The 10,601-nt window shown below is 37.2% G+C and overlaps 1 protein-coding gene across 1 annotated transcript; it reads left to right on the top strand.

The window, feature by feature from the left end:
- Nucleotides 1–5,884: 5,884 nt before the first annotated feature.
- LOC118321090 (C-C motif chemokine 18-like) lies at nucleotides 5,885–7,235 on the top strand. The gene is made up of 3 exons (XM_035652281.1): nucleotides 5,885–6,016; nucleotides 6,102–6,228; nucleotides 6,834–7,235. The coding sequence occupies exons 1-3, from the start codon at nucleotides 5,953–5,955 to the stop codon at nucleotides 6,973–6,975; spliced, it is 333 nt and encodes a 110-aa protein (XP_035508174.1). The 5' UTR covers nucleotides 5,885–5,952; the 3' UTR covers nucleotides 6,976–7,235.
- Nucleotides 7,236–10,601: the final 3,366 nt, after the last annotated feature.

The raw sequence follows: 10,601 nt of genomic DNA, 5'->3' as shown, positions 1-10,601 counted from the left end.
ACTGGGGGGGGAAAAAAAAAAATTAAAAAAAAAAAAACTTGGAAAAAAAAAAAAAACCTTTACCCCTTTTTCAAAAAAAAAAAAAAAAAAAAAAAAAAAGACCTTCAAAAAGGGACCCAAAAAAAGTTGGAGCCAAGTTTTTTGCTCTTTGGGAGGAGGGGTTCATAGAAAAGGGGAAAAAATTTTTGGGGTTTCCCAAAGTTGAACCAGGTTTTTTTTTTTGTTTTTTTTCAAAGGAAAAAATTTTTAATTTTACAAAAAAAAAAGGTTCATACCCTTTTTTCCCCTTCTGTTTAAAAAGCTTTGGAAAAAAATTTAATGCGCGCGCGTGTTGTGGTTGTGTGGGGTGGTGTGCGAAAAAAAAAAAGGTTCCTCTTTTTGGGAGGGGGAAAAAAAAAAAGGGAGAAAGGGGAAAAAGAACAAAAAGAGGGACGGGGCCCGGGGGGGGGGGGGGCAAAAAAGAAAATTGGGTCCCCAAATCCCAAAAAAGGCTTTTTTTGGGTATAATTTTAAAAAAAAAGGGGGGAAAAAAAAAAAGGCCCCGAAAACAAAAAGGCCAAGGGGTCTTTTCCCAAAAATCCCAAAAAATCCCACAGAAACATCAAAAACCCCTTTGGGGAAAACAACTGGAAAAAAAAAAAAAAAAAAAGGGGACTCTTTTTCCATTTTTTTTTCACCCCAAAAAAAAACCCCCCCAAAGGGCAAGGCCTCCTTGTCTTTCCCTTTTCCTTTCTTTGTCAAAAGGGGTTTTTTTTTGGCAAAAAAAACTTTTTTTTTTTGGAAAAAAAAAGAACCCTCTGGGTTTTTTTTTTTTGGGGGGACTCTTTCCATTTGGCTTTTCTTGGGGGGAACCCCCTTTCTTTTTTTGAAAAAAAAAGATTTTCTGGGCTTTTTCCTGCCGGATTTAACCAAAAAAAAGGGGGCTCTTTACCCCGGGGGGTTTCCAAAAGTGACCTTTTTTTTTAGAATTTTTGGATTCCCCCTCTTGTTTTTCATATTAAAAAAACCTTTGGTTTGGGGTTTTTTTAGTTTGTTTGTAAAAATTTTTTGTTGGAGTTAAAAAAAAATTGGGGAAAGTTTTTAAAAACAGATGGGGTAATGGTTTAAAATGGGTTGGGTTTTTTGTGTTTCACCAAGAAGGGCTTTTTTTTCCCCCAAAAAAAGTTTTGCCGCAGGGGCCAAAAAAACAGGGGGCTTTTGGTTTGTTAAAAAAAAATAACCAAAACCAAAATTTTTTTTTTTTTTCTTGTTTCCTCAAAAAAAAAAAAAACTGGCCCAAAAACCCGGGGGCCCCCCCCACCCCATTTTTGATTTTTCCTTTTTTAGAGGGGGGGAAAGGGGTTTTGAAGGGGGGGACCCACGTGTGTTGTTGAGTCGGGAAAAAAAAAAAAAAAAAAAAGCCCCCCGGGGGTTCCCCAACTTTGGTTACCCAAGTCAAGGGGGGCCAAGTTTAATTTTTGTTTTTAAGTTTTTTACAATACAAGGACCGATTTTTTTTGCAAATTTTTAAGAATTAATTGTTTTTTTCTTCTTGTTTTGTTGATTTTTTGCATTTTTTTAAAAAAAAAAAAAAAAAAAAACCCTTTTTTTTTGGGTTTCTATAAAAAACCTAAAAAAAAAAAAAAAAAAGCCTCAAAGGGGGAAAGGTTTTTAAAAAAAAATTATAATTGTTTCCATAAAATTTTTTTTTGGGCTGTCTCCACCTTTGGTATCCCCCCTTCCAAAAAAAAATTTTCCAAAAAAAAAAAACCCAAAAAAAAATCCCAGCTTTTTTTTTTTTGGGGGGTCCTTTTTTGTTTTTCTCGGCTTCCTTTGAAAAAATTTGGGCTGGGGGGACTGTTTTCCAGGGGAAATTTTAAATAAAAGTGAGAAAAAAAGGTTTTTTCTTTTTTTGGAGGGGGACCAAAAAAAAAAAAAAAAAAATCTTATTTTTTTTTTATTATTTTAAAGGTTTTTAACCTCCTTTGGCAAGGGCTTTAAAAAAGGAAAAAAAAAAGAAAAAATTGGTGTAAATTAATCACAAAGGGGGTTTAAAAAAAAGAAAAATTAAAAACTTTTGTTTTTTTTTTGCCCAAAGGGGCTTTTTTTTGGGAAGTAAAAAAAAAAATTATTAATTTCAACCCCCCAGTTTTATTATTTTTGTTTTCCTTTAAAAAAAAAAGTTTTAAAACCCCAAAAAAAAGGTGGTGGTTTTTTTTTCCCCCATTGAATTATGATTTTAGGGGGGAAAAAAACTTTTTTGGGACAAAAAAAATAACTTGGACAATGTACAGTATAAAGAAAACTGTTTTATAAGAAAACAAAGCCTGTGAGATGTTTAAAGGCTTTTAAATGTTGAAAGGTGGATGGTATTTATGACGATTATAGTTAAGATTATAAGTTAATCTGTTCAGGTAGGTGTGTCGTTCAGGACTCTCCAGCAAGGGGAGCTGTTTAGTCTGTTACATCCAAAACTGAGCGTCTGGAAACAGGATCTGGGTTCCTGGGTAAAACGGGTGACAAGACTGGTTGTGTGGGCTAACCGCGAGAGCCGCGGTCGTGAGCGTTGATTGGGTCGGTAGTTTATTGTGTTTCTCCGCGCGAGGCGCAGAGTCAACAGAGTGTGTGTGGGTGCGGAGAGATCTGTAGTGTGATCGGCAACACGAAAGTGGACTCGGAAGAAGGCTGCTGTCCTGGATGTTGCAAGATGTCAATGGCCAACAAGACGTCTGCCAGGTCCCTCCCCGTGCGGCGATGTGTGCCGGCCGGGGGCGTTTTGGCGCCGGGGGCCGAGGTGTGTGGCAACGTCAGGTCGTGGACTTATTAGACGTATATGTGCGATGCTCATGTGTCGTTGTGTGCGGATGATCCAGTTGGAGAAAGTTGTGGTTTGTGTAGTAAAACTCAAAATGGCTGTTGTTTAAAGACATCAGTACCAGGAGGAGAATAAGGATGTGCAAATTATCATAATATTTAAATAGTGTCAGGTAATTCCTTGATTTAATGTGGTTGTTAGACTACAGGAGGATATTGTGAAGGAACTGTGGTTATTGTTAACAGCAAGTGTTACTGATGCAAGAGCCTCCTAAGATAGACAAGACTTGTATTTGTTGGATTGCAGTGTTGCTGCTCGCTCTGTATGTTGTGAAAGCGGGGGGTCCAGAGTTCAGTGGAGACAGGTGGAGCGCATCCTTCAGTGGCTCTGCAGCACGGGCTATTTATACTGAGAGATAAAGCGGATGTTGTGTATGGAGGAGGACGCCAAGCGGACAGGTGCCGCGCGTGGCAACGGAGCCGACAACTAGATACTATTAGTGTACACGCGGTGCGCGACCCGGGTGCTAGAGGTGGCCAGTTGATAATATTAGCGTTACTTCCTCTTGAGGCGTTCGACCTGCCCGCCCACTGGCCGGAGGCTACTAGCTGGTAGTCAGAGTAGAATCAATGATATGCCTGGGTTGGTTGTAGATCTCGCGGGGTTTAATCTGATCCCGAACTGTGGCCACGCAGATGCGCGTTGGTTTCGATCAGGCGCTGCTGACCTGCTATCCTGTGTGTGATCTTGCGGGTCCAACTGGTGTGGCAGAAAGCAATAATTGTGACACCACCACAATCTATGTAGATAAAACTGGCATTGTGATTAATAAACAGTCATGGGAGCGGCCAACTGTTGGTAATACTCATGTTAATTAAAATTATAGCTCATTTACATTGGAAAAATCTCATTATTTGTAGTTGTAAATGCATTAATGTTATGATTTTTACTGCTTCAAGCTGCCCCAGTTGCTTCCACGGTTACTGGTTGTGAGATTGAAAGAATCAAATCAGTCAGAGAGATGCACTTTATGTGATCCCAGAGGGAAATTTGTTTGTTGACAGTTTGTTCTACCTGCATACAAGTTAAGAATAATACCGAAATAATTCTGTATATTACAATATCTGAACACGAATATACAGGAATAGGGAAATGGTATGGTATAGGTTAGATACATTAAGTAAACGGTAAATGCTTAAACAGTAGTTCCCACAGTGGGTGGACCAGAAATGAAAATAAGTAATGAGTTTAAGATGTGTGGTTTGGCCGTTATAGATAATTACAAGGAATGATTGAAAAATTACAGGAATGACATAATAATCCAGTGTATTGCACATTATCAGCACCAGTTTAATGACTCAGAGTTTTGACACTCTGAGGGAGGAGTTAAAGAGATAGATGAACCACAGAGCGACACAGGAATGACTTCTGTTAATCTGATCCCAACCATCTTCATCATCTTACCTCTGAGTCTGTGTCTGCATTTGGGTCCAACTTTGCAAAACATAATGCTACAACACATTATGTAAAAAATTGCATTGTGTAATACATTTTGTGGTTATTCATCTGTACACATGTTATACATCTATAACAATTCACCTCAATTAAAACAAATTAAATTAATTATTAAATTAGTCTTCTACGACCTGTGGACCTGTGGTTGGTGCTTCATTGACAAATGTCCCCCTAGGGTAACTTTGGAGTACTGCAGATGGAACTTAAAACCTTAATTTGAAAACTATCAGTCGTGCATCATTTCTACAATAATTATAAACGTTTAATGTAATTCTTCCGACAAATTACATTGTTATGATCTTTATATTACATATTTCCAATGCAATCGTTAACTGCAGTAAAATCTGATGACAAAAAGTTAGTTTTCTTGAATTTAATGTTGGACTTTAAACTTTTTAATTGAAGCATTTAAGTGTTTTTCTAAACAAACTTCTTAATGTCGGTTTTACATTTTTCACAGTGAAGATCAGCTTGTTATTATTTTACAAATACAGACAAACTTATTGACTTTGGGGTCGACTACTGCAACGGTCTGTTGACAGGAAACCCCCAAAGAGATCCAAAAACCTTCAAAATAAAGCTCATTTGAAAAAAAGATTTCCACATTTTGTAACATCCACCACAATATGTAGTAATTTATTACAAAATGCAGCTGTTTTTACATAATAAGAGAACATTTATCACCTAAGAAAACTATGAAATTATAATTGGTACATGCAGTCATTATTTAAGTTGTTACTGTACATGAGAACTTCAACTTCAGTCACAACAGGATTTAACAAACGAGGAAGTGAGAAACATAACGATTCAAAGAGTTCCTTCCTTACTCATTCACATTAACTGTGAACTCAGCAGCACTAAAACAACCAGAGCTGCAAATACATTCACAGAATTACAGACCACACCGTACTGTACCCAACTGAACACGACTTCTTCTGGCAGATTAACACATTTTTAGGACATTTTAAGATCTGCTTTAATGGCGTTAAGCTAGCTACATGCTTACACGTTATGTCATTATAATGAGAAACTTCTTCAGAATAATGACTCAGTATCTCAAGAAGTGAATACAGAATGTAAGAGAGTAGTTAATTCAACATAAAGTTAATAAAATAATACTCATTACATTGTGAAATGCATTATATGTCATTAAAATAATGGTTGTTGGTAATGTACGATGTATAATTTTACTGTTGCTGTGTGATTAAAAGTCCTTTTTTTAATGTTGGCAGAAATATATAAATATATATATTTATTTACACACATGGACAAAATTGTTGCTACAGTTCTGTTAAAGAAAGAATAACCAACAATGGTGACTGAAATAACTTGAAACTTACCTTTCAAAGCTCAGACAGTTGGAGCAGTTTGCTCTCGAGGAGTCAGAGAAAATGTCAGTTGACAGGTTTTTTGTTTTTCAGAATTACTTTTACAAGTTCATACCTTTTCTCTGTAAAGCTGAAAATAACCTTTGTGGCAAGTCTCTGAGAAAGGAGAAGAAGAAAGAGACGGGGGAGAGGCAAAGAATGGTCATCAGCTGTATATAAAGGGAAGCCCGAGCAGGTCTCAAACATCACATCAACCCTGAACACTGAAGACTTTTCATCACAAACAGCAGCTCTTCTCTCTCTGTCAGTGCAAACATGAAGACTCTGGTGACTCTCATGCTTCTGACTCTGATCTGCTTCCTGCGATACAGCTCTACCGGTCAGTGACTGATTGATTCCTCTGTTCATATTAACTGTGTTTAGTGTTAAATGTGAGTTAAATGTATGTATGTGTGTGTTCACAGCTCCAGTTGCAGCACAGGCTTTGTTTAAACAACAATGCTGTCAAAACTGCAACGCCACCATGATTCCTAGAGGGAGGGTGAGACACGTGGAGTCGAGCCCCAGTCACTGTACAGTCAAGGCAGTTATGTAAGTACATACAGACGATGCATTAGATTATGTTCTCTGTTGTGATTTTGCATTTAAAACCTTTTTTGTCTATAAACTTAAAGCTGCAGGAGGTTTAAAATATAAATTCATATTTGCTGTCACTGTATCCTCAAATCAACAATCAGCTGTCTGTCTCGGCTCTGATTGGCTGACTGTCAGGATATAGTGAAAGTTTCTGAGACAAAATATTTTTATATAAGTTCTCCTGCAGCTTTAGAAAAGGTGTAAATAGCACAGGGTAAAAATACTGTTTGCAAGTTAAGTAAAATATTATATTATGTCCTTAAAGCAGCCAGTGGTGGTTTTCATGATGATTTAGGAAAACTGACAACTTGACAATGTACAGTATTTAAAGAAAACTGTTTATAATGAAAACAACTGTAAGTTGTTTAACTTTTAAATTTAATAATATTATTATGACAATTATATTATAATTATAAGTTAATCTTCAGTAGTTTTCAGACTCTCCACAAGGGGGAGCTGTTTAGTTGTACATCCAGACCTGCAGGTCTGAAACAGGATTGGTTCTGTAAAAGGTGACACTGTGTTTCTAACAATATATATTTATTATGTGTTTCTCACAGAGTCACAAGTGTGTGTGGTAAGAAGATCTGTATTGATCCCAACACGAAATGGACTCAGAAGCTGCTGTCTGATTTCAAGATGTCAATGGCCAACAAGACGTCTCCATCTCCCCCGTTCAATGTCATAAAGTGTCCAGTGTGAGAAAGCTGTCGTATTATAATTATATGTGGATTATGTTCTTTATGTCACTGACATTGTGAGAAAGTTTGGTTGTAGTAAAACTCAAAATGCCTTTTTAAAGACATCAACCAGAGAAAATAAGAGCTGCAACATTATATAATATTTTAAATATGTACAGTTAATTCCTGATTTAATGTTTGTTAGACTACAGGAGGATATTTAAACTGTATTATTGTTACACAATGTACTGATCACATCTAAATAAAAGCTTTATTTTTGGATTCAGTGTTCTGCTCGCTTTATTTTGAAAGCCGTGAGTCCAGAGTTCAGTGGAGACAGTGAGCGACCTTCAGTGGGCTGTTTAATATTTATACTAAATAACAATGTTTATAGAGGGTCAAGCACTTTTGCTCTTGTGGTGTAGGGGATGATGGAACCTAACGGGTCATACTGCTTGGCTTTAACCCTGTAGGTGTTTCTCATTGTTGTCTCATGATAGTCAAATGGCCGATATCTGTATGCCAAAGTGTCAGTGTTACACATCCAGCGTAGCCCAAAGGGCAACTGTTCTGGGTCTTGCAATGATTCACTGAGCCAAAACTCATTCATCTCTGACCTTGCTTCTTTAGGCAAGTGACTTATGATTACTGGTATGTTACTAGCCCACTGACTCAAACCCTCCCTCCGCTTGTCAACGCCTCTACTTGAGATGGCACACTTTATAGATGATTATCTACATAGAAGCACTTTTGTGGATGGTCTTTTGGGAGCACCCTCACTTGGTGAAACATGTCTTTTAGGTCGCTACTTACAGAGACAGTGTGCTCCCTGAACCTTAGCAACACATGTAAGTAAGTAAGTAAGTGAACAGTTGAAGGCAATATGATTTGTGTCATACCACTGCTGTCTCTTTTGGCACTCTGATTACATAGCCAGCTTGTTCCAGTTTCCAGTTCCAGTATGCTTTTTTGACAGCCTCCTTAGATGCTTGTAATTGGGGCATGTCCTCCAAATGCAGCAGGGGTGTCGCATACCTTGAATCCCATCAATGTCCACACAAACTGTTTCAGCCTCCAATAGCTTTATTGTGTGCTCTGCTAAAGCCACGTTTGCTGAGGTAAAGGCTCCCTCTATCTTGAATGTTTTCCGATGGTGGTCAGCAAGGAAGATGGTAAATGTGACACAAGATGCATGCAGTATCTGTAGGTCCTGGTGAACTGTGGTTTCCACTTTAGTTTGAGCTTTTCAGCAGCAGCTTGTAGGACTATTGTTCTCTCAGAGCCTCTGTGAACTAAGATAGAATATGTTTCCAATTTATGTTGTCCACTTCGCAAGACAACCTTGCTCTCCTTAAAAAGTACCTGACTACTTCAAGCACGACGGTCAAGGTACAAAACTTCATTGGTAGACTTGGCCGTGCTAGTCTTCACTGCAGCTTTAGGTTTTAGCTCATGTAAAGCTTCCAGGTGTTGACCATTACATGTCTTGTAGGTGGCCTTTAATTTGCATTGAACTGCCTGGTGACTGCATCAGCATCGCCAACATGCCTTTTTTCAGTGCAAACATGAAGACTCTGGTGACTCTCGTGCTTCTGACTCTGATCTGCTTCATGCGATACAGCCCTACCGGTCAGTAACTCTGACTGATTCCTCTGTTCATATTAACTGTGTTTAGTGTTAATGTGAGTTAGATGTGAGTTAAATTTATGTATGTGTTCACAGTAGAGGCTTTGACTCAACAACAATGTTGTCAAAACTACATCAGCACCAGAATCCCTAGAGGGAGGGTGGGACACGTGGCGATGAACCCCAGTTACTGTCCAGTCAAGGCAGTTATGTACATACAGATGATGCATTAGATTATGTTCTCTGTTGCTGCTGCAGTGATTTAGCATTTTAAAAGTTTGTTATGAGAGAATTTGTTTCTCAGTTTCCTTAACTTAAAGCTGCAGCAGGTTAACTTTTATTTAATAAATAAGTTTCTATCATATTTGCTGTATCCTGACAGTCGTAACACAGCAAACAAGGCTCCTCCTCCTCCTCCTCCTCCCCCTCGGCTCTGATTGGTTGTTTAATTAAGTTAAGGTAAGTTATTACGGTTAAAATACCCTCAGATCCAAACTGTCAAACCAAAACTTTATTTCCACAGTGAGACTCTTTACTGATTTGGGTATAGTATAGTATATGAACTAAGTGTTTAAAACGAAATCAAACTACTTTACATTGTGCATTTAATCTCCAATAATGCTTCTTCTTGTTTGTATTTCAGTATGTTTTGTATGTTTATAATTTAACATCCTTTAAAAATAAAAAAAATGACTGAAAAATTAATCTTCAGTAGTTTGCAGACTCTCCACAAGGGGGAGCTGTTTAGTTGTACATCCAGACCTGCAGGTCTCAAACAGGATGTGAACTGTTTGGTTCTGTAAAAGGTGACACTGTGTTTCTAACAATATATATTTATTATGTGTTTCTTACAGAGTCACAGCCACGTGTGGTAAGCAGATCTGTATTGATCCCAACACGAAATGGACTCAGAAGCTGCTGTCTGATTTAAAGATTTCGATGGCCAACAAGACGTCTCCATCTCCCCCGTTCAATGTCATAAAGTGTCCAGTGTGAGAAAGCTGTCGTATTATAATTTATGTCACTGACCTTGTGAGTTGTAATAAAGCTCAAAATGCCTTTTTAAAGACATCAAACAGAGAAAATAAGAGCTGCAACATTATATAATATTTTAAATATGTACAGTGAATTCCTGATTTAATGTTTATTAGACTACAGGAGGATATTTAAACTGTATTATTGTTACACAATGTACTGATCCTTTCTGAATAAAAGCTTTATTAGATTCAGTGTTCTGCTCGCTTTATTTTGAAAGCTGTGAGTCCAGAGTTCAGTGGAGACAGTGAGCGACCTTCAGTGGGCTGTTTAATATTTATACTAAATAACAATGTTTATGGAGGAAATGACCATCTGCAACGACACAACTAATACTATTAGTTACACTGTACTGGTCTAATGCCATTGATAATATTACTTACTTCTTAGGCTTCGACTGCCCGTCCACTGCTACTACTACTTAAGTCAGATAAATCAATGAAAGCCTTGTTTAAATCTCTTAATCTGATCCCAACTGTTGCAATAAATCCTTTTCATCATCTTACCTCTGAGTCTGTGTCTGCATTTGCGTCCAACTTTGCAAAACATAATGTTACAACACATTATGTAATAAAACTGCATTGTGTAATAAACAGTATGAACGCAATGTGTAATACTCATGTAATAAAATTATACTCATTACATTGGAAAAACACATTATTTGTATTGTAAATGCATTAATGTATGATTTTACTGCTTTCAGCTCCCAGTTGCTTCCACGTTACTGTTGTGATTGAAAATCAGAATCAGTCAGAAATACTTTATTGATCCCAGAGGGGAAATTTGTTTGTTACAGTTGTTCTACTCATACAAGTTAAATAATAGAAATAATACTTATATTACAATATCTAACACAATATACAGAATAGAAATGTATGTATAGGTAGATACATAAGTAAACGTAAATGTAAACATATTCCACAGTGACAGAAATGAAATAGTAATGAGTTTAAGATTGTGGTTTGCAGAAGTTATAGATAATTACAA

This window comes from Morone saxatilis, unplaced genomic scaffold (genome assembly GCF_004916995.1).
Source record: "Morone saxatilis isolate NCDOM2014 unplaced genomic scaffold, NCSU_SB_2.0 Contig11, whole genome shotgun sequence".
Taxonomy (NCBI): domain Eukaryota; kingdom Metazoa; phylum Chordata; class Actinopteri; family Moronidae; genus Morone; species Morone saxatilis.
Note: the sequence above shows the minus strand (reverse complement) of the source record. Positions and strands in the feature narration are given on the sequence as shown.